This window comes from Hemibagrus wyckioides, linkage group LG03 (genome assembly GCF_019097595.1).
Source record: "Hemibagrus wyckioides isolate EC202008001 linkage group LG03, SWU_Hwy_1.0, whole genome shotgun sequence".
Classification (NCBI taxonomy): domain Eukaryota; kingdom Metazoa; phylum Chordata; class Actinopteri; order Siluriformes; family Bagridae; genus Hemibagrus; species Hemibagrus wyckioides.
The window spans coordinates 21,127,785-21,148,463 of record NC_080712.1 but is presented as its reverse complement, the minus strand read 5'-3'; the positions used below and the strand labels follow the sequence as shown (position 1 = coordinate 21,148,463).

General features: G+C 36.4%; 2 protein-coding genes across 3 annotated transcripts; one reads left to right on the top strand and one right to left on the bottom strand.

The window, feature by feature from the left end:
* Positions 1 to 5,134, top strand: emx1 (empty spiracles homeobox 1). 2 transcript variants are annotated; one of them, XM_058379216.1, is made up of 3 exons: positions 1 to 674; positions 2,272 to 2,456; positions 4,098 to 5,134. In XM_058379216.1, exons 1-3 carry the CDS (start codon positions 299 to 301, stop codon positions 4,263 to 4,265), a joined length of 729 nt encoding a protein of 242 aa, XP_058235199.1. In that variant the 5' UTR covers positions 1 to 298; the 3' UTR covers positions 4,266 to 5,134. The 2 variants fall into 2 exon arrangements, with proteins under 2 accessions (XP_058235199.1, XP_058235207.1); XM_058379224.1 differs by having other exon boundaries at positions 5 to 641.
* A 3,525-nt stretch (positions 5,135 to 8,659) lies between these two features.
* On the bottom strand, positions 8,660 to 20,422 carry sfxn5a (sideroflexin 5a). Its single transcript, XM_058379288.1, has 14 exons — positions 20,281 to 20,422; positions 18,210 to 18,278; positions 17,727 to 17,804; positions 17,380 to 17,406; positions 17,087 to 17,141; positions 16,600 to 16,625; positions 16,364 to 16,417; positions 16,201 to 16,257; positions 15,861 to 15,926; positions 14,695 to 14,785; positions 12,895 to 13,010; positions 11,695 to 11,780; positions 10,278 to 10,395; positions 8,660 to 9,239 (listed from the first exon to the last, which is right to left on the bottom strand). The coding sequence occupies exons 1-14, from the start codon at positions 20,335 to 20,337 to the stop codon at positions 9,162 to 9,164; spliced, it is 978 nt and encodes a 325-aa protein (XP_058235271.1). The 5' UTR covers positions 20,338 to 20,422; the 3' UTR covers positions 8,660 to 9,161.
* Between the last annotated feature and the right edge of the window lie 257 nt (positions 20,423 to 20,679).

The window sequence follows — 20,679 nt, the reverse complement described above, 5'->3', positions numbered from 1 at the left end:
TCAGAGCGAGACAATCGTGACACTGCGTTTCGCCCCTGCACTCCAAATCTGCGAAGCTGCAGCCTCTCGCGCTTCACTTCTTCGTTCTTAACGCACAGACGCTGTTGGATTCATGGATGTACGCTGAACCGCTGTTTCCGTTATTAACGTTATCGGTCCGTGTTATTTTCCTGCAGCTTTTCTTTAACAATGTCTCTGTGAGGAACGGCAGCTTTCTGACAGAGGTCACTCCAAAGGTCTCGAGAAGGAAGTAAAGGCGTGCTTCAGCTGCTGGACTTTGGCAGGACGGACAGGGACTATGTTCTCATCAGCAGGGAAGCGCGGTTTCACTATTGAGTCTTTGGTAGCGAAGGAGAGCCCATTAACAGGGGAAGACCCTATCCGCCCCACAGCGCTAAGCTACACAGCCCCCACAGACACTTTTCTGAACGCTTATCCAAGCCCAGCAGGTCGCGCGCTTTATCCAAACCCCGAGCTCGTTTTCCCGGAGTCCGTGCAGCACGCGCCCATCGGCGTGCACCCGCACCAGCTCGGCGGCGCGCACCTCCAGCACCCGCACTTCTTCAGCACGCAACACCGCGAGCCTCTCAATTTCTACCCATGGGTCTTGCGAAACCGATTTTTTGGGCATCGGTTTCAAGGTAAAAGTCGAGGATCAAGACAAGTTGCGTCAGGTTAATGACAATTAAACTGACCTCCATATAGCCTCATTTTATTACTATCTATCAAATGAGGTTTTTTAAGAGCTCAGTGTCATGAGTTAGACTACGTGGCTATCGCAATGTTAACGAAATATTTTGATCTGTAATCAAATGAAAATACTTAAAATGTTTATTTAAATAAGAAGACGTAAATTATAAACACGTAAATACTACTACTAATAATAATAATAATAACAATAACAATAATAACAATAGCAATAATTAATATTGTTATTATTATTGCTACTACTACTACTACTGCTACTATTATTATTATTATTATTATTATTATTATTATTATTATTACATACAGATTGCTCAGTGTAAGTCGTGGTTAGGCCTAAAGGTCGTACTGTGAGTCAGTTATATTTGAAATATTTTATTAGCTTTTTTACGTCGTCACCTGTAATGAAACACAGCAGACACCTCACGACCTGACACAAAGCTCACACCTGGGGCAATACACACGCACAAACTATTTTCTCCCAGACTAACATAATATTACAGGACACAAACTAGATGCCAATGAGACAAAATCTATAATTCTGGTTTCACAGAATTTGGGATGAACAATACACGAATTTCACGAGTCTACGTCAAATTCGTTCCGTTTAATGACAGCATTACATAATTTAAAAATTGAAAATTGCAGTTGAAATCAGAAATAATTTTTTGGCAGCATTTTATTTACCATCCTGAGTGTCGACTGCTGCATTTTCCGGTTATGTACCATGATTTGATATATAACATTTGTGAGTATAATTAGTTTTATATGATAAGTGTTAATTTGGTAAATAGAATACAGTTAAAACAAATGTATAGTTTGGACTAATGAACAATTTAATATAATGATGAAAATGTACAAAATGAATCTCTTATCCGAATACAAAGTCGTCATCTCCTTTAACACTTCCTTCACCCTATTCTCTTTTAAATTTCTCTTTTACTCTTGAATTATCCTCATATAATAATAATAATAATAAAAATAAAAATAAAAATAATAATAATAGTAATAATAATAAGTTAAAACAGAATTACACGTGTCACTGTTATTAATTTCTAAAGCCCATTAACAATGAGTCAAAATGTTTAAAAATTATTTTAAATTATTACACTGTATTTTATGAAATCTGGAAAAATAAAATACAAGAATGTAATAAACAAGAATGCAAAATGAAATACCTCTACAACAGAAAAACATATAAGAGCACAAGATTCTACATGCATAAATACACAATAATAATTATAAACCACTATAAACTACCATATATATATACACTGCTTGTAGTATTTATATATATATATATATATATATACATACATACATATATATAAAAACATACATATATATAAAACTACAAGCAGTGTTCAAGGTATAACAATGGTGGATTGAGTTAGGTCTGTTTGATTGCTGTTATACATTTTGACACACACTCTCCGAATGGGGTAAGAGATAAAGAATTTTATTTTAAGAGTCGCACACATTTGAACTCCACATATTTCACGCTCAGTGCAGCTTCCTTTACTCGTTGCTGTTTGTAACTCCTTTCACCTTTGTTTTTATTTGAAGGGAACGACGTCTCACATGACTCGTTGTTGCTTCACGGCCCTTTCGCTCGGAAGCCCAAGCGGATCCGGACAGCCTTTTCCCCCTCACAGCTCCTGCGCCTCGAGCGAGCCTTCGACAAGAACCACTATGTAGTGGGAGCAGAACGGAAACAGCTCGCGAACAGTCTCAGCCTGTCCGAGACACAGGTACATACTAATCCCCTAGATATCATCACACACATCTGGTTCACAGCTGAGCACCAAGAAATACATGCAGAGTAAAAGTAATCAAATCTAAAGCATTAATTCCATTAATTGATCATGAATGTAAAGCAATGTACTCTCAATAACAAGGTAAAAACAAATAAATAAATGAAAAAAACATTACAAAAGACCATTACAGATATATAGTCTATATATAGAAATAGTCTACGCCGACAATCTTTTCTAAGAAAAACGTTACTGTGGTAAAGCATTATTATTATTATTATTATTATTATTATTATTATTATTATTATTATTATTATTTATTGTTGCTGAAGTTTTTTAAAAGACATGGGACAAGCACAATATATATTACATAAAGAAAATATACAGCTTAACAAAATGTCGCATGCTTTCAAATAATTTTGTACTTGATTTATTACAAGGATTTAGTACAGTTTCCGTGTGGATTTTTAAAATAAATTAAATGAAAAAAAGAAATAGGTTAGTGTGGTCTAGAATTGGAAATTTTGGTCAGTGAAATTTCGGTTTACCAAAAACAGTGCTTTCAAAAACATCCCATATAGCACCATGATAATGAAATAATCCACAAACTAAAATTGTACAAATATCTAAAACAGCTCTTTTTTCCCCTCAAGGTTTCTGCAAAAAAAAAAACCCTCCAAATATCAGAAGTGTAATTCAGTGGCTGAAATGCCAGACTATTAAATTACAGCTGGTTTTATAAATAGGGGATAGTGTTTAATAGGGTAATATATTTGACACCTGAAAACTGTAAACCCCGAAAAGTGAAAATTGTTCATCTGGAATAAATTAGTTGCTTAATCATAGTTAATGCGGCTATCGAAATTTTTAGAGGCACAATAAGAGAACTGCTTTGAAACGTTATGAACATATTTATAACTACACAGTTTACATGTATTATGATAATTATAATAAGTGTAAGATCATTATGGTAAATAGCTCCAGCATTTTCGGCTGACAGCTGATGCGCTTCACACGTGGATTCAGGAGGAAAAAGTGCTTACAGCTTTGGATAGATAGTTTTGCGAAGGATTTGATCTATATATATATATATATAAATATATATATATATATATATATATATATATATATATATATATATATATATATATATATATATATATTTGTCTTCAAATTAATGAATTGTTACCTATTGTTCCATTCTTATTCTTTTTCTTTAAAGCATTTATTTAAGCACTCATTTCTTTGTTTTAAAAGCTTAAATAAAAAAACACAAAACAGAAAAAAAAACAACCAACAAAACAAAAAACAAAGAAAAAACCCTCCCCACAAATATTAAAAACATATTTTTAAGTAATGCAAATATTACATTTTAGTGTTTAAATTAAATATTTTATTGGACTTTGAAATGATGTATTATTATGTAAATTATAGCCTAGTTAATCAGTCACGTGAACAGATTACCTGATTGTAGTGTCTAGGTTCTGTTAAATTCTATTAGCAGACAAATACTATAATTCTGTGCTAATAATGATAATAAAAAATTTTTACATTTCATCATTCAGCTTTCTCAAGCTTAGCTCTAGTGATAATCCATAGTTGCACTCACACTGTGTCCTGTGCTCTAATCTCCGAAAGGTGAAAGTGTGGTTTCAGAACCGCAGGACCAAGTACAAACGTCAGAAGCTAGAAGAAGAGGGACCAGAGAGTTCACAAAAGAAGAAGGGTAATCACCACATCAACCGGTGGAGAATTGCCACCAAACAAGCTGGATCTGAAGATATAGATGTCACATCTGATGCCTAGAATCCGTTTGTACAGGGCCTAAACTCACACACCAGGCCATGAAAAGATCTATTTATTTATGTTTTAAGGAATGACTGTGTATGAGTCTAAACTTGGTTTCTGCTGCTGCTGTGTATGTGTGTATGTGTGTGTGTGTGTGTGTGTGAGAGAGAGAGAGAGAGAGAGAGAGAGTCTGTCAGCATGTAGATTTAATTCTTTCTTTTTCTCTCTTTGTAAATGTAAAAAAGTAAAACATGTAAAAAAAAAAAGTATGATTTTCCTCTCTTTCTCCACAATACTGTTATCAGAAGACTACCACTAAAGATAATTTCATTTTCTAACATGACACATCTGTCATTCCAGTGCATTTAACCTACTAATGTCAATTACTACCTTTGTACTTACAAGAACACTCTTTAATGATGGTTACAGAGATTAAACCTACTTAAAACATAAAATTATATTGTATCTGTATTTAAGAGAGCAGTGCACTCAATTTTCATTAGAGACTTCCATTCCTGCTGCCATTAGATTTGTTTTCATATTTTTATTAAGGTTTTCCGGTAGCATTTGACAGTGACGGCAAAACAAACAAAATATGATGCAAGGAATCATTTTACAGGCCAGTTTAGACATGACCTACCCTCAGTGTAAGAGTAAGGAGCTTGATGTGTGTGTGTGTGTGTGTCTGATGATCTGAATGTTCAGTTCAGTTCATGGTAATGCAGGCTGTTGGATGCAGGTTACAGTTTGGCAGCTCCTGAATATTTCTGTGATTCATACAGGAAACTACTGAATATTTGCCAATGTCACATTAATATACAGTACATTTAAAATATAATTTTTTCCCCCAGTAAGGGACCATAATAATAAATATGTTTTAGAGACAACTGCTGGCTATATGCCCCTGCTGTAGTTCTTTTTTGTTGTTCATTACAGTTGTCCTCTTTCTCTCTCTCTCTCTCTCTCTCTCTCTCTCTCTCACTCACACACACACACACACACACACACACACACACACTAGAGACATACCAAGTACACTTAAGTTTAAAAGTGCCGTTTCATTTACTTTTACAGGATAACGTCTCCTGGTGCTGTGTTTTTTTTATCATGCCTCAATAGTCTCCAAAAACAGGAAAGGAATCCGTGTTAAACGAGCCTGCAGGTGACCTTTCACCCTAGCATTTGACCCCAATTCTGCAGTCGAGCGTTAGTCAAGTATGATGACACTTGAGAAAAACAGTCAGTGGCACATGCAAGATGAAAAGAGAAAGCAGTAGCAGAGGGAAAATATGTGTGTGTGTAGATTTGTTATGAGTCTACAGGACACCTTATCCTGCACACAGGTGCACACAAATACTGAATCCTCAATAGCTCACCATTCCACCACACATACCATTCATTCCTAAAGCCCACTCTCTGGTCCTATATGCAAACATGAATGAAAGAAAACAAAGGGATAAACATGGAGAAAGGGTTTTTTTAAATAAAATCATTTTTTTAAAATAAGATGTTAATTTTGAATATCCAGAAACTATTGTTCAATAATTCAAAATTGTGTATGTATCTATCTATCTATCTATCTATCTATCTATCTATCTATCTATCTATCTATCTATCTATCTTATATATATATATATATATATATATATATATATATATATATATATATATATATATAAAATATTAGTAAAATAGTGTACTCAGTCAAGCTTATTCTGTTATATATGTAAAGGCTCAGGGTTCAAAGATTTTGAAGAAAAAAAACAAAAAAACAACTTGCGTGTTTTTGGCTGTTTGCCTAGAGAGAGACAGTTCTCACACTAATCCATTAACAAATTATTATCCAGAATCACTTTCACCTAGATGAGACTACATAGATAATGATTCCTATATAATAAAAAAAGAAGAAAAAACAACTTAAAAAATAAAAAATAAATAAAAAAAATTATGCAAATCTCCCATTTAAACAATAGGACACACTATACCCACTTTTTAAATAACAGTATTTTCTCTTATGCTACTTAAGCTATTTATGCCAATGCTACTGACATTTGTAAATAATATTTTACAATAAATGCATCAAATTCCTGTTTTCCTGAAGCATAAACAGCAGGGTGCATAAATGTAAATGCCTTTTTCAACCACCGCTATGGGGAAAAAAATGGCTGTTGGCCCACACAAAGCAGGTAATGGATATAATAAGTAGCTAAGAAAATTGGCATTAATCACAAAAGGGTCATAAAAGTTTTACATGTCTAAAACAACTGAAATTGGACCTAGGGGCTGTACCACACACAGGGAAGATGGTGTAAAAAAAAAAAAAAAAAACCCAGAGGTGACACTTTTGAAATTGCAGTTTATTTCTTGTCAAGTTGCAAATAAACTGATAAAGACCACTTTCATAACAACAAGCTGTTTGGAATCATGGCCAGAAAGAAGCTTTCCTGAGAGCATCTTCACCCAGTGTAATTAGAAAAACACTTGGCATTGTATGTGGTGGTCAGATGAGACCAAAATCTAACCTTCTGACCATGCATACTATCTTACCAGCTTATTTAGTGATAAAAGAGAAGTGTATACAACAGAAAGCACCTAATACCTGCTGTGAAAGACGATGGATCATTGATGCTTTAGAGCTGTTTTATGGCTAGCATCTCAGATGATCTTGTAATGGTTGATGGCATCATGACAGACTCTGCCAGTAGGTTCAGAGCTTTCACCTTTCAAGGTTTAAGATTATCAGTTAAACATACTTAAAATTCTGCGGTGACATTTCTTCCAAAAAACACAAGACAGTGATCTGCAATGACCAGCTTTGTATCTAAATGTATACCTTATTAGAAACCTGTGGTCTGAATTGATCAGGACATGAAGGAGTGGTCCAACACCCACCAACAAGTGTCTCCAATCTTGTTAGGCATTACAGGGAAGGCAACACAAGATATTAATGGCAAGAATTTTTTTACATAATAATAATAATAAAATGTCTGTATATTATATTATATATTTTCATAACACTGTTCTTTGCAGAAAATGTCAATTTCTTATTTGCACTCACTGTATACACTGCTATCTGCACAAAAGTCGGTCTATATGTTGTTTGTCTGCACTGTCTTGTCTTGTCATCCTGTGCGCTTCTTTTGTATGTGTAGTTTATTTATTGCACCTTAAGGATAGTTTAGTTTTTATCTCTATGTTTAGCTCTATGTTTGTCTGCGTCACTGTACTTTGTCTGTGTTATGTGTAGCACCTCTGGTCTAGGAGGAACGTTGTTTCACTTCACTGTGTACTGCATCAGCTATATATGGTTGAAGTTTGAAGCTTCATTGACTTTTGACTTGACTTGAACAGACTCTTTCTCTCACTGTATGTATGTTTGCATACATATATATATATATATATATATATATATATATATATATATATATATATATATATATGCGATCTTAGAAAATATAGCACTTCTGGTTGATCGGTGAAAAACAGATACAAGTATCAGATGGTTTGCTGATTCAAAAATCAAATCTTGTGAATTATAAACAAAAATGAATAGAAATATACAAGCCATACCATATTTACAAGACTGTGGCAATAGAATGGAATTTTAGTTTATATATTTTAGTTTGAAAGAAACTAAAATAAATAATGACAAGCATTCTTAACATTTTAAAATAAAGGAAGGACAAAGCAAATGTTGATTTGGTGATTCTGCTTAAATTCATGATGACATAGTCATGCGAATCAATTTAATCCTTTTTAAGATAGTAGAAATGAGAGTTTAAAATGAGTAAAGTTTTAAGTAAGTTTTAAGATTGGTTTAAGGGTTTAATGTAGTAAATGAGTGTGTGTGTGCGTAAATATGCCATCCCTAAGGCTGTTCTATATGGTTAATGATTGTGCATGCAGCTTCATGTCCCACCCTCTATCACCATGGCCCACCGTGACATGTTGCCATGACAACCAGGTAGAAAAACAAAGAGCCCCTCCCTCCAGATATGTAGATGGCTTTAATGATAAGACAAAACTCTACATCACTCCACTAACCGCCTCGACAAAACATGACAAGCAAAAGACGATTATACCAATAAAGATAAAACTTTGTTTATATAGACACCAATGTCATAATGTCAGAATTAGGTGAAGTATTATTTTGTTGTGCCTATTATGTCCATGTTTGAGGTTAGTGGACTGCTAGCCTTTGAAGCTGCTCAGTTTGTCAAGACATTAACAAATACAGGCACAGTATGACAAAGCGTTTTATGAGCAGCAATTTTCCGCATCAGTGGAGACACAAGTAGTATGGCACGTAGATAATGGAGAGTGCTTTATACATTAGGTAACAAGGTTTCATTTAAATATTAGAGAACAATATTTCTACAGTATTTGCCACAAGGCAGTGACTCTCTGGTGTATTTTGGTTATTATTTTGATATACGAGTCATAAATTGCAGGTATTTCACTGATCATTAAAGTTGACAAGCTGGTCTTCGTGAAGTATAAAATCTTTTTTTTTTGGGGGGGGGTTTTAAGGAACAAACCAACTTAATTTCTGAATGCCTGCACTGCAGGAAAAGCAAGAAGAAAAATCTAATTATTTACCATATTTTCAAAACTGTCTTTAAAGTTCTTTCTCTCATGTCAAAACTGACTGAATGAAAACAATGAACATTATCATGCATTTTACAAACACCTACAAATGAAGGCACTCATTCTGTCATTCTCATGCTAATTTCCTGGTGATTTGGCAGTAATGCCCTGGACTATCCAGTGGTGTACTTGCTTGCAAAGAAGACACGTGTTTAACACTGATGTGTGAATGCACCTGTCACGGTGATTCTAAAATCCACACACACACACACATCCGAGTCATGTTATGAAGGTCTCCTGAGTCAGATATCCAAGTTGGTTGATTGGTTAAAGGCCTTTGTTGTAGGTCAAGATCTTGCATTCAGTTGCTACGGCGATCTCCGGCTCAAGCTGAGATACATGAATCTGAGAGAATGAAAGAGAAATAAATACAGAGAGGCAACATACTATATTTAGTGTCTCGACAGACACAACATATCCGTAAATCTGAACTAATCTCTGACTCAAGCCTAATCATCAACTAATCCTAATTCCTTTTAACTAAGATGTAATATGTACACATGGCCAGGGTCATCATTAGCCTGTTCAACTCAAAGCCTCTCACACTCATCTTAAATTACCTAAAGTACTACAATATTAAGAGCTGTGTGTACCTCTTTTTATATATATTCATATTAAGGAGCTGATCTCTTAGCTAAAAATTACATTCATTAGCTGTAAACATCCACTCATTAGGATGTTTAAAATGTTTAATCAAATGTGAATTAAGAGAACTGCATCTTTTCCATGAGAGCCTCAAGCATTTTTCACAGGCATTTTTCGCAGGCAAAACTGCCGCTTAAAAAAAAAAAAAAAATGCAAAAATAAAGAGATGAGTTGGTAAACGTCCAAGGCAAAGCTAAAACGTGCAATATTTTGCTCAGAAACAGATGGCATGGAGTGTGCGAGTTTGTGAGGCAGAATCTGAAACAGACGTGCCATGGGGTGTGAAAAGGTGGGGGTACAGGAGTGGCGGATTTTTGGGAACGCACTCGTCTGGAACCCTCTGAAATGTGTAAAGAGGGAGCGAGAAAGTGAGAGGAGAGGAGGAGGGGAGAAGAGAGAGAGGAATGGAAGAAGTTGGCAGCACATATGTCTGCAGTTCAGTAACCATATGGATGAACAGCTTATTACAGACCATTTTAAATCATAACCCTCTTCACAAGAGACAAAGACAGAGGGAGAGAGAGACGGGACAGAAGAGTTGTTTTGTGTTGTGTCATGTAGAGTCCTGTTGAGCTTCTGCATTTTTGTTTTGTGTGTTGCATTAAGCGGTAAAGTGTAATGTGCTATTGATTTGTTGAGATTTGTTGTGTTATGCAGTTGGGCTGTGTATAATGTGCTGTATGTGTATTAGGCAAGTTGTGTAGTGTTTTGTATATACATGCTGTTTGCTGTTCTTACCTGGCTATTCTGGGGGAACAGACTGATGGCAAGGGGCAGAGCCAGACCAAATGCACAGAGACACACCAAGCTGTGCACAGGCAGCACAAGGCGAGGGTGTGTCTGCAGTAAGGGGAGTCTAACAAACATACACACACACACACAAACACAATTCCACAACAAAATGATAACTCTCAGCATCATGGGCATTCCTGTAATCATCATTAAAATCCCTCTTTCTCTGACACTTCCTCTGTGTGGTGTGAGATCACTCTGTTCTGACACCTCCCCCAGCCCTCACTCTCGGCCGCAGTGCGGCGTGGGGGCTTGTGGGATAGCGTGCTCGGCAGGAGTCCTCCATAGCAGTCCTGCTTTAATGAAGGCAACGGCTGCTTAATGACGACTTCATCAACACATACGCATGATGAGCTTTAATTGGCCAACAGACACGACCAGGCACTCTACATGTGTGCAAAGTATATGTGTGTATAACAGGAGGGAGAGAATGGGGGAGGGACCAAGCAACATCGTAATGAAAGAAGTATGTTAAAGATCTTTTATCATGTCCATCAGCTGCTTAAGATATGCCATCATGGTCATCAGTCACTTTTAATTTGGTCTAAGAAAGGCTGAGAGAAAAGAAGAGGCACACATGAACACTTGTAGTGAATAGAAGTGGCAGACAGTAAGAAACCTGCAGGTAGAAATCTATGTTAAAGGTTCGACCAATACAAGTTACACACACACATCTCTCAGCATGCTAATCCATCAAACACACTTCTCTTTCAAACCCCACATTACACTGACCCTTCTCCTCTCATGTTCTCGCTCTATTGAAAGCAAGTGAAGGAGAGCTGACTGGCAGCATTGCACAGATCAACTCACCGTCTGCTAACACACACACACACACCTGTGTGAGTTAAGTTATGAAAACTGAGGAGTAGGTACAACATTTCAGTCCTATCAAAGCTCTTGTCTTATGCAAGAAGAAAACTAAAACAGGTTCAAGGAGGTACACACGTTTAAGAAGACAGACACACAAATACAACACTGCAAAAATGTATATCTTAGCAAGAGAAGATATCTTGAAATAAAAGAACTTTTATCTTTTTATATTATGAGCTTATTATGTAACACTTAAAACCATTAAGCCTAGTTCTAAACAAAGTTGAAACACTTGAAATTAGAAAGAAATGGGTTAAATAATCTTATATTTGTTTAAAACCAATCCAAAGAGAAATATTTGTTGAATTTTCTTATATTTTCTTTTAGTTAACATTTTACAGTAGAATGTTTTAAAGTTGGAGAAAGCCTACATGACTGCAGGAAGTGAGAACACCATTGAAGCTTACTCTGTATGGCAAAAAGATTGATACAAGTAGATAGTAAGTATCAAGTCTAAACAGAAATGTAAACAGAATAAACAAGATGTGCTGACCTCTCCAGCATGGCCATCAGCATGGGTGGCAGCACCAGGATAGGCATGGGCAGGACTATGCGGGTCACGGCTGTCTCCAACACAGCCTGCACACAAAAATATCCAATCATCACCCAAACTCATTTAAACTCAATTAAAAAACTTAAACCGTAAATCTGAGACCTTTTGCCTTTTGTGTTATAATGTTATGTCATATCATTATATGTGTTATGAATGTTATAATGTTATAATATATATGCCATATATGCCATATTTACCATGCCATATATATAGTATACGTCTGCATTATTAAGTAAGTAAAAAAAATAAATGTTACATTTATTTTATGCTAAGTATTTTATGTTAAGTATTTGTCAGTAAAGACATATTAATAAGTAAATAATTAGTAACAATAATACACCACATTTTAGGTTAAATAAATAAATAAGGTTGTCAGGTTTTACCTGCAAAACAAACAAGTCTGACAGTGATAGTGCCCAGAATTTTTAAAAATAAAAGAGTCAAAAAGAGCTCAGAAAAACTAACCAGCCAATTTCCTTATAAAAAAGTTTTCCTGAGTCTACTGATGAATTTTTAAAAAGCAAAATAGTTTTCACACCAAATATGGACTTTGTTTAATTTATAATAGTAGGGTTTTTTTAGGTAGATATTTTTACATTACAACATTTCTGTGCATGTGTCAAGGAATTTTAACACTGTACTGTATATAAAATTAAAAGGTTGTGTTTTTTGACACAGTGAGGTTCAGAATTATCACCATCAACCAAACCATAAAACATGTTATTATGTAGTTATTATAATTATATTTGATCAGTCACTTGAATTTAATTGGTTTAATTTAAAGCTTACTAACAAATAGCCCTTTGAATCTAATTCCAACAAAACCGGGAAAAATTCTGCATACTGATGTAACATGTTACATTATGTGGACAGTACATCAATAAAAACCTTCCACAGGCCCAATAAGTTACTATTTCCTAAAAATTTAATTACTATTAAATTCAATTACCAGTCGCCATAACATTAAACTGTGTCCTGATACAAAGGAGGTCCATTCAAAATTCTTTTTCCTGCAAAATGCTTTTGAGAAACTCTTATTAATGTTACAAAAAGTAAAAAGCATCTTCTGAGTGAATTTATTCATGACCATATGTGTTGTATTTATAGTGTATGTATATGAGAAACTCTGTGGCCACTCACGCGTCTGGCTGCCAGCTTCGAGGTGGCCACAATGTTACCCTGCTCATCCAGCACACTGATGCCTTCAGACAGCTCGCTGTGGCGCATCAGCAACACATTACACACATTGGCACTTGCTATGAGGAAAAGAAAAGACAGAAAAGGTGGTCAAAACAGGAGCTGTAATGAAATGAAATGTTCTCTTGTGGATGTAGAGATGCTCTTAATTGAGATGACTTGCATATGCTTCTATTTATAATGCTGAATGGAGCAGATAAAATGATTCAAAATATGACTAAGAAATCTTTGTCAGCAACAGTGCTGTACCGAACAACACAGACAAAACACACTGCTATAATTAAAGTTAAAAGATGTGTTTGGTGATTTAATTAACAAAGTAATAAGATTAAATCATTAAAATACAACTTTAAAGTAGCTCCACACATTACACAAATCACAATAACATTAAAACAGGACAGTGATTTGCTCAGTTTACTCTGTGTGTGTGTGTGTGTGTGTGTGTATGTGTGTGTGTGTGTGAAAGCCTGAAGCATTTTTAATTTGCAGGCCTTGTGTTGTGAGTTATCAGTGTTTGGCGCTGCAGTGTTATGGGGCTGAGTTAATTGGCTGAGTAAATAGCTATTCACCTCTGAGGGGTTTAGACCAGATCAATTAACCATACATATGGGCACACACACACACGCACGTGCACACACATGCACGCATGCACACACACACATATACATGCAAGAACAAACATGTACACACAAACTCATTCACACGCACAAATACAAGCTTAAAAACATCAAAACACTTCAAACAGAAAATTAGCAATAAGTGAGGTCTACTGTAAGTATTTACTTTAAATTTACTGTCAGAATGTGTCAGAATGACTGAAAATCATACACAGTGCTGATAAAAGAAACTGAGGCAATAAGCTTACACACATCTGATGCGTGTCTTCAGACACTAACAGAACTCCAGACCTGAGCTAGACTATTGCAATAAGGTCAAATCATCAAAGTGAAGAAGCAAAAATGAAAATTAAGGCAGTATTTCAAACCAATCATCCCTATTGTGTCCAATTAGCTTGATTTAATAACCTTTTATAAATAAACACAGGGGAGAAAACAACAGCAAGAACAACAACAATGACATGGCGGCCTGGAGACGCATATCCCTGTGCTGACACAGAGAGCACTTTAGGCCTAATTAACCAATTAGAGAGCAGCAACCAAGAGCTAACGAGGCTCTGTTACCCAAGCCAAAAGGTAAGGGGGGACTGGCTGATTTAATTAAAGGGGAGGGGTGAGGGGACAAAAACAATTTAATTACAGCCAAGTATCCCCACGGCATCCTGGGACTGTCTCTCAGAGCCCCTCTGGCCTTGTTAGAGCCGCAGAATGCTAATGGAACAGTGAGATAGCGTTCCAGCGATTCCCCTCTGACACCAGTCAAAATAGAACACACCAATAAACAAAAATAAACAAACACTTAATGTATTGGTGGTTAAAGGATAGCACACAAGTGTCATTACAATTGCAAACACAGGGCAATGAGCGTTCAGACAGAAGATGACATGACATAAACACTGCCTTGATCTTAATGAATTAATATTTAGCTCTACTGATTCAATCATTTAATTATGTCTGGTTTCTAATCATTAGGTATTCATAAGACCTGCAAGACATGGAGGTGGGTACCTTTGGTAAGAAATATGCAAAAACGGGATCTTAAAACATCAAGACATTTATTAATCGCGCTTTCTCTCTCTCTCTCTCATACATACACACGCACACACACACACACACACACACATACCAACAGCAGGAAAAGGGATGAATCTTTGGACCAGAAGTCGTGTGGCTGGGCTGAAACGATCAGCTCTCTGAATCAGAACATTCAGTCCCACCTATAGTACACACATGTACATACCAAACACACATGAAATGCTGTTACATAACACTTCTCAAACCAAGTGTAATCCAGTAGGTAGAAACTAAGCTATAACACAAATTCATCTCCGAACATAACCATAATAAATCCAAACCAAACCTAAAGCTTTTGCATAAACTCAACTGAAATGACTGAGCAAGCTCTTTATTCAGCTTCTGATTGTCTCTGTGCAGGCAGCATTACAAGAATACGTATTGCTCAATATTCCATATGCCCAAATTCATCCAAGATCTGATGATGCATCATCATCATCATCATCATTACTGTTAAGGTCATCACTTGAATAAAAGGATCAATAATAGTGATACTAGGTCACTGGACCATATCAGTATACAGCTGCATACCCATTACACAAGTGTGCTGTGTGAATGAATAATAATTTCTAAATTCATTATGCTGGGTTGTAGGTGCATGTTGAGATAAGCACCTACATTACATAGCAAAAATGTCTTTAAGTTGAACTCTTTGGATGAAAAGTCTCACACTTAATTAATAAATTTGTTTTCCTGTGCACAAGGACAACAGGTCCCGTAAGGACCCATGAGGCTTGGTGACAGGTCATGACAGGTTGTGTGAAGTTGCTTCTTGCCTGTCTTTGGGAGTCTCTGGTCATTTCCAGCGGCTCCTGTTACAGGCCCGTCTAACTGCCATCTGAAAGCCCTCCCCTTCTCCCCTCCATCTCCCCTTCCCAGCAGGGGGCCTCGTCAGGACTCGGGTTTTAATTAGTGACCCCTCCCTTCACTTCCCACAGGCATGGGGCCATTTGTAGTTGCCGTCACCGTGGTTATGGTTGTCGTGCCCCAGGGCATCAAACCGCCGCCCAGCAGGGCAGCTAATTGGCTCTAGAGGACACAGGGGGGTGTGGTCATATGGACACATGTGCTGAGATCTGAGCTCTTAGCTGGTGCACAGAGGCAGTGACTGACAATTTATACTTGACATCTAGGATCAAATACCTTCTGAACACTATGTGTGGTGCCCATGAAAACTTGGGGTTTGTGTCCTGTGTTGCATGTAGGTGTTAAACTCACTGCAATAGTAACTGCACTGCTGACTGCACCCAGGTATCCTTGAAAGAATTTTGACATCCCTGTCGACTACAAATCAGAATCGATGGTTTTGAAAAGGCAGTACGGACAGGAAGAAAAATATTGAAGTTAATACAAGTTAGTAGTTATTAATAGTAGTTCATACAAATGCTTTCATGTGTTACACATGCAGGATTATCACTGTTGTGATACTAAGTCGGGACTCCCAATAAATCAAGTCAAATCGAGTTATTAAGACCACCAGAAGTGCTCTTCAACTGTAGCACCACCACTTGTACATCTCTACTGCACCCTGGAGGAGACTGAGCTGCTTATACTGCACCTTAGATGCGTTGCGATTGCAGTAATTCACACAAGCATTATGGCTCTGGTTCAGCCACTGAGAGATCCAGACAGAAAAAAAAAACAGAACAAAAGTGAATCAACTATAAACTATCTACAATTTCATCTACAAATACTCAACTGTTTGAAGCAAGGGGCTGCACCTGCCAGAAAATAGTAGAGGCCAGGGTCTGATTGGGAAGCAGGAGGCCTACAACCTATCAGAGTGGACAGCAGTTGACAGCATGAGAAACAAGTGGTTTTAAAGTACAGAACAGCTTAATAAACATTCAGTGTGATAAAATATAGTTTGGCTGTCTTCTTGAAACAAACCAAAAGAAACTAGATTTATAGTATGTTCTCTTGCTGTTTATTTTGAGTAATAAAATATACAACTTACCACTGGTGTACCAAAGGGGATATAACCTGAGTAAAAGCAAAGATTTGAGATCAAAACTCTGAAAAGGAAAAAATGGGGGGTGGGGGATTTCCTATAGAAAGACTCCGATATATTATCATTACCATTTCACAATGTAATATGGCTGAGTAGTCTAAAAGACTTCAGCAATCATTCCTGAAGTAACTATCACTGTTTGCCAGCAAACAGGTCTTCTTCTATCTTTCTCCATCTCCCTCACTCTCTCTCTTTCTTTAAATAGCTGTGTTAACACCAGGCTAAAACACTGCTATTTCTGAGAGGCCCAACAGCAGTTCCAGGCAGCAGGAGCCGAAGGTTTTAATCAGAATCCAGCTGAGTGTGACCTTTCCCAATCGCTCTGTCCACACAGCTCGCCTGCCATTCTGCCAGGTCTCCTGTGCTGGTAACAAGGAGCAAACAGCCACCTGACACACACTCACACACGTTAGAGGCATGCTGACACCCTCACCTGACATGCGAAAGGGCATGGGGATCTTCTCTCCAGTGTCTGGATGGAAGATAGCCTGTGGGTGTAATGGTCACACAGAACGCACAGAGGGGGAGTGAGAAAGAGAAGCAGAGTAAAAGGAAGACAAACACAAGGGCTAACACAACTTATGATCACTTCATTAATCTACTTACGGCTGAAGGGGTGTATATTTGTCAGTATTTTTTCAGAAATTATACATTTAATCATTTAAAAGAGTGTAAGATTTTCTCTTATTTCAGGAATAACTAAGACATTCTGAGGATTGGACTCACCTGCTTTACCTTCTGAGCTTCCCAAAGCTAGAAAATTGAAAAAAGGACACTACACTCAATTTGTGACCATTTTAAAAGAAAAAAATACAATAAATAAATAAAAACCTTTCATTTATATAACAAATTGTGTGAATGAGACAGATAGACTAGGTGCACCCCCTTTTACAGTGATCTATGGCCCCCCTGATACTTGATCAGCTCCACAATGCTCCACAATCTGAATCAGTGCAAACCAAACATAAATCCAGATTCGCAAAGCAGCCACCACATCCTAGGTAGCCCTTACCTAAATAATACTTATTTCTTTTGTTTGTGTATCATAGAAATATGATGTAAAAGAACCTTACCTGTGCATTTGTCACACCTGTGGGTAGCGTGCCATCTTTATATTGTTCTAAGAGCTTCACACATTCATTTAGATGACGCTAAGATGGAAAACATATACCAAATTAAATACCAAGAAATTCTTTGCAAATGTTAGTCATCAATCATGTATTTTCAAGTATTTAAAATGAAGTATTTTTCAACCAATCAGAACTCACATGCTAAGACACTAACCAATTTTCCCTCATCACTAACAAAGCCATACACCATTTTAGTCCAGAGATGCTTCATATTCACATAACAAATTAATATGTAATATTAGATATAGAGCAAGCACATGATTTTGCATTTAATTCCAAACAAATCGCCTGCTGATAACAAACACTCCTACATGGTCATTGAGTCAATGAGTTGGTCCTTTTTTCCTCTGTTCACTTTTCAAGCTCTGTTCAGACACACCCACATTTTCTTTTTATACCCTGAATGCAAAAGCATTTCTCACATACCTCTGATACAAAGAGTGTGCGAGGGTCAATCACATCCAGGAAATGTCTTAACCTCCCATAAAAGGACCCCTGGGACACGCAGAAAACACAATAAACAATCCTGCGGCTTTATCTCCTACTACAGACTTAAAGCGAGGAATGGTTCGTTTTACTTTGAACATAATGACGGATGAATATAATGACCCTCTGTAGCAGATGTTTCAAAATGAAATTTTTTAAAAAGTATGCTTTTCTCCAATTCATTGTTAATTAGTTTTAATTAATTTTAGATTTATTTATATTAGATCATATTACAGATTTCTAAAGCCCCAGCCTCAGTCTGTAGGTTCTAAGAGGCAGCTGGTGCATGCAGGTCTCAGCAGCAGGACTAGCCAGTTGTTTTTACCACCATGTGCAGCTGCCTCGTTACAAACACCAACTGTCTGCTAGTTCATAAGCAATGAAAGCAATTAAAGTTTTCGCAAGTGTGTGCGTGTGTGTGTGTTTGGCAAAGTTCTGCTTTTCACACCATATTTTACTGTACTATATCTCTGAAAACAGACGGCTATATTCACCTGTTCCCGGTCTTTCGTTTAGCATGGAGCTAATTACAGCACATCTGCAGCCTGTGCATTCAGAATATCCTTTAACATTTGATCAGTGACACTGATAATGCACACTAGATAATTAAATAGTTATATGGAGCCCATCATTAAACAAGCAAATTTCATCATTTGGATTTTTTTTTCCAAGATTTTCAATGTATAATGTGGTATAAAATAATTCATTTATACATCAGGTCTTGAATGTATTGTTTAGGGGGTGATTTAGCAGTGGGACTTTCAGTGCTATAAATGTGAAATTGGTACATATTTTCAAATACCATTTCAAACGCAGCAGAAATCAGAAGGAAAGACACATTGTCTAATCTGTTTAACAATGAAAAATAATAAAATATTAATCAATAAAGGCAATCTACCATATAACTGGCTGCAAGATATTTGAATGTGACAACAATGTTTCTGTTACCTTATAACTCAAAATAAAATTAGGTTTATTATCGAAAAATATTAAATATATAAATATATATTAGATATATAAATATCAGTGTTCACAGTGTGAATATTATAATGTTTGCAAAGTACAGTGTGTTATGTTATGTATTAATAGCATGTGAATTGTGTTTGTAATTATACACCAATCAGGCATAACCTTATGATCACCTAATATTATACCCTGCCTAATATTTTTGTTGATCTCACATGAATTTTAAATATTTAATTAAATAAATAGTTTTGAATATCCCAAATTATTTAACACTTATTGTATTCAAGCAAAACTTTCTTTTGATACAGGGATCCTACAAGGGCAGCTGGTATAAATGGGCTAGCAAGGAGAAACTAAAACAGCACCAACAATAACAAGGCGCAGACTGTAGATTGATGCAGTAACAGTTGTCAGCTGATTACATAGACAGAAATGTCTGAAATGTGCGTGCACTTCTCTGACACAGCCATAACATTTAATCAGCATTTATTAAAAAGAAACATGACATATATAAATAATGTGTTCATGGGTTTAATTGACTGTTCGTCATAATATTTTAAAATTTTTAGTTTTACTGCATTACTTATTCCATATAATTTTGGCACATGGTGTAATGCCTGTGTGAAATCCATGATCTACTCAAAACCTAACATAATATCCAAATAGTTTTTCACCAAGGATGCATACATTGTGTGCGTGTGATTCATTACATATAAGTGTAGTCATTATCAATTATTTGATTCAAGAAATGATGACAGCCAGTGATGGCCAACCTCATGTTATGCTATTTGTTTCTGTGCAGTGACACTCTAGCACCAATAGAGGTCTCTATCAGTGTGATTTAACTACAAAAACAACGGTGTGAAAGCAATCGACTCAAATCAGCCAGCATGCATAACACAGCTGTATGTCCGGCGTGTTATTTTCATTTTATATACGGCACAATGAGTCGAAAACTACCGAATAAATCATTAATGAGCCGAACGTGCAGCACGTGCTTGAGCGCGCGCGCGTGTGAATTGCAGTGAGGTTTCCGCACATTTACCTGATCAAACCGAGACTCGCCAAGTCTAAACTGAGGATACAGTGTGGACTCAGACATGATGACCAAACCCCAGAGACAGTGACAGTGAGTAAAGTTTATGCTGAAGTGCACTCGGTCTCATGCAGACTCAAATAACACACATTCCGACACGCCCCCTAGGTGCCAGGTCACTGTTTCCTTGCATTTTGGGTAATGTAGTTTTTTTTTTTGTCCCTCCTCCGAAAGCTAATTTGTTTCTATTTAAAACTAACAATTAAATTATTATGCTTTTTAAACAGAATGCATGTATATTCTATTATATAAATACAATACATATAAAATATAGGCTAATGACAGGTAAATTAGGCTATATGACTAAAAATATTTGGTCACATGAATATCACACCCATATATAGTCTT

Bases quoted from the DNA above. Each gene is read 5' to 3' on its own strand.
- emx1 (XM_058379216.1), top strand. From the start codon at position 299: ATGTTCTCATCAGCAGGGAAGCGCGGTTTCACTATTGAGTCTTTGGTA. The intron at 675-2,271 runs GTTAATGACAAT...TTTTATTTGAAG, and splicing joins ATCAAGACAAGTTGCGTCAG to GGAACGACGTCTCACATGAC. The intron at 2,457-4,097 runs GTACATACTAAT...AATCTCCGAAAG, and splicing joins TCAGCCTGTCCGAGACACAG to GTGAAAGTGTGGTTTCAGAA.
- sfxn5a (XM_058379288.1), bottom strand. From the start codon at position 20,337: ATGTCTGAGTCCACACTGTATCCTCAGTTTAGACTTGGCGAGTCTCGG. The intron at 18,279-20,280 runs GTAAATGTGCGG...TGCGTGTCCCAG, and splicing joins GCGAGTCTCGGTTTGATCAG to GGGTCCTTTTATGGGAGGTT. The intron at 16,418-16,599 runs GTAAGTTGTATA...CCACTCTGATAG, and splicing joins TCCCCTTTGGTACACCAGTG to GTTGTAGGCCTCCTGCTTCC.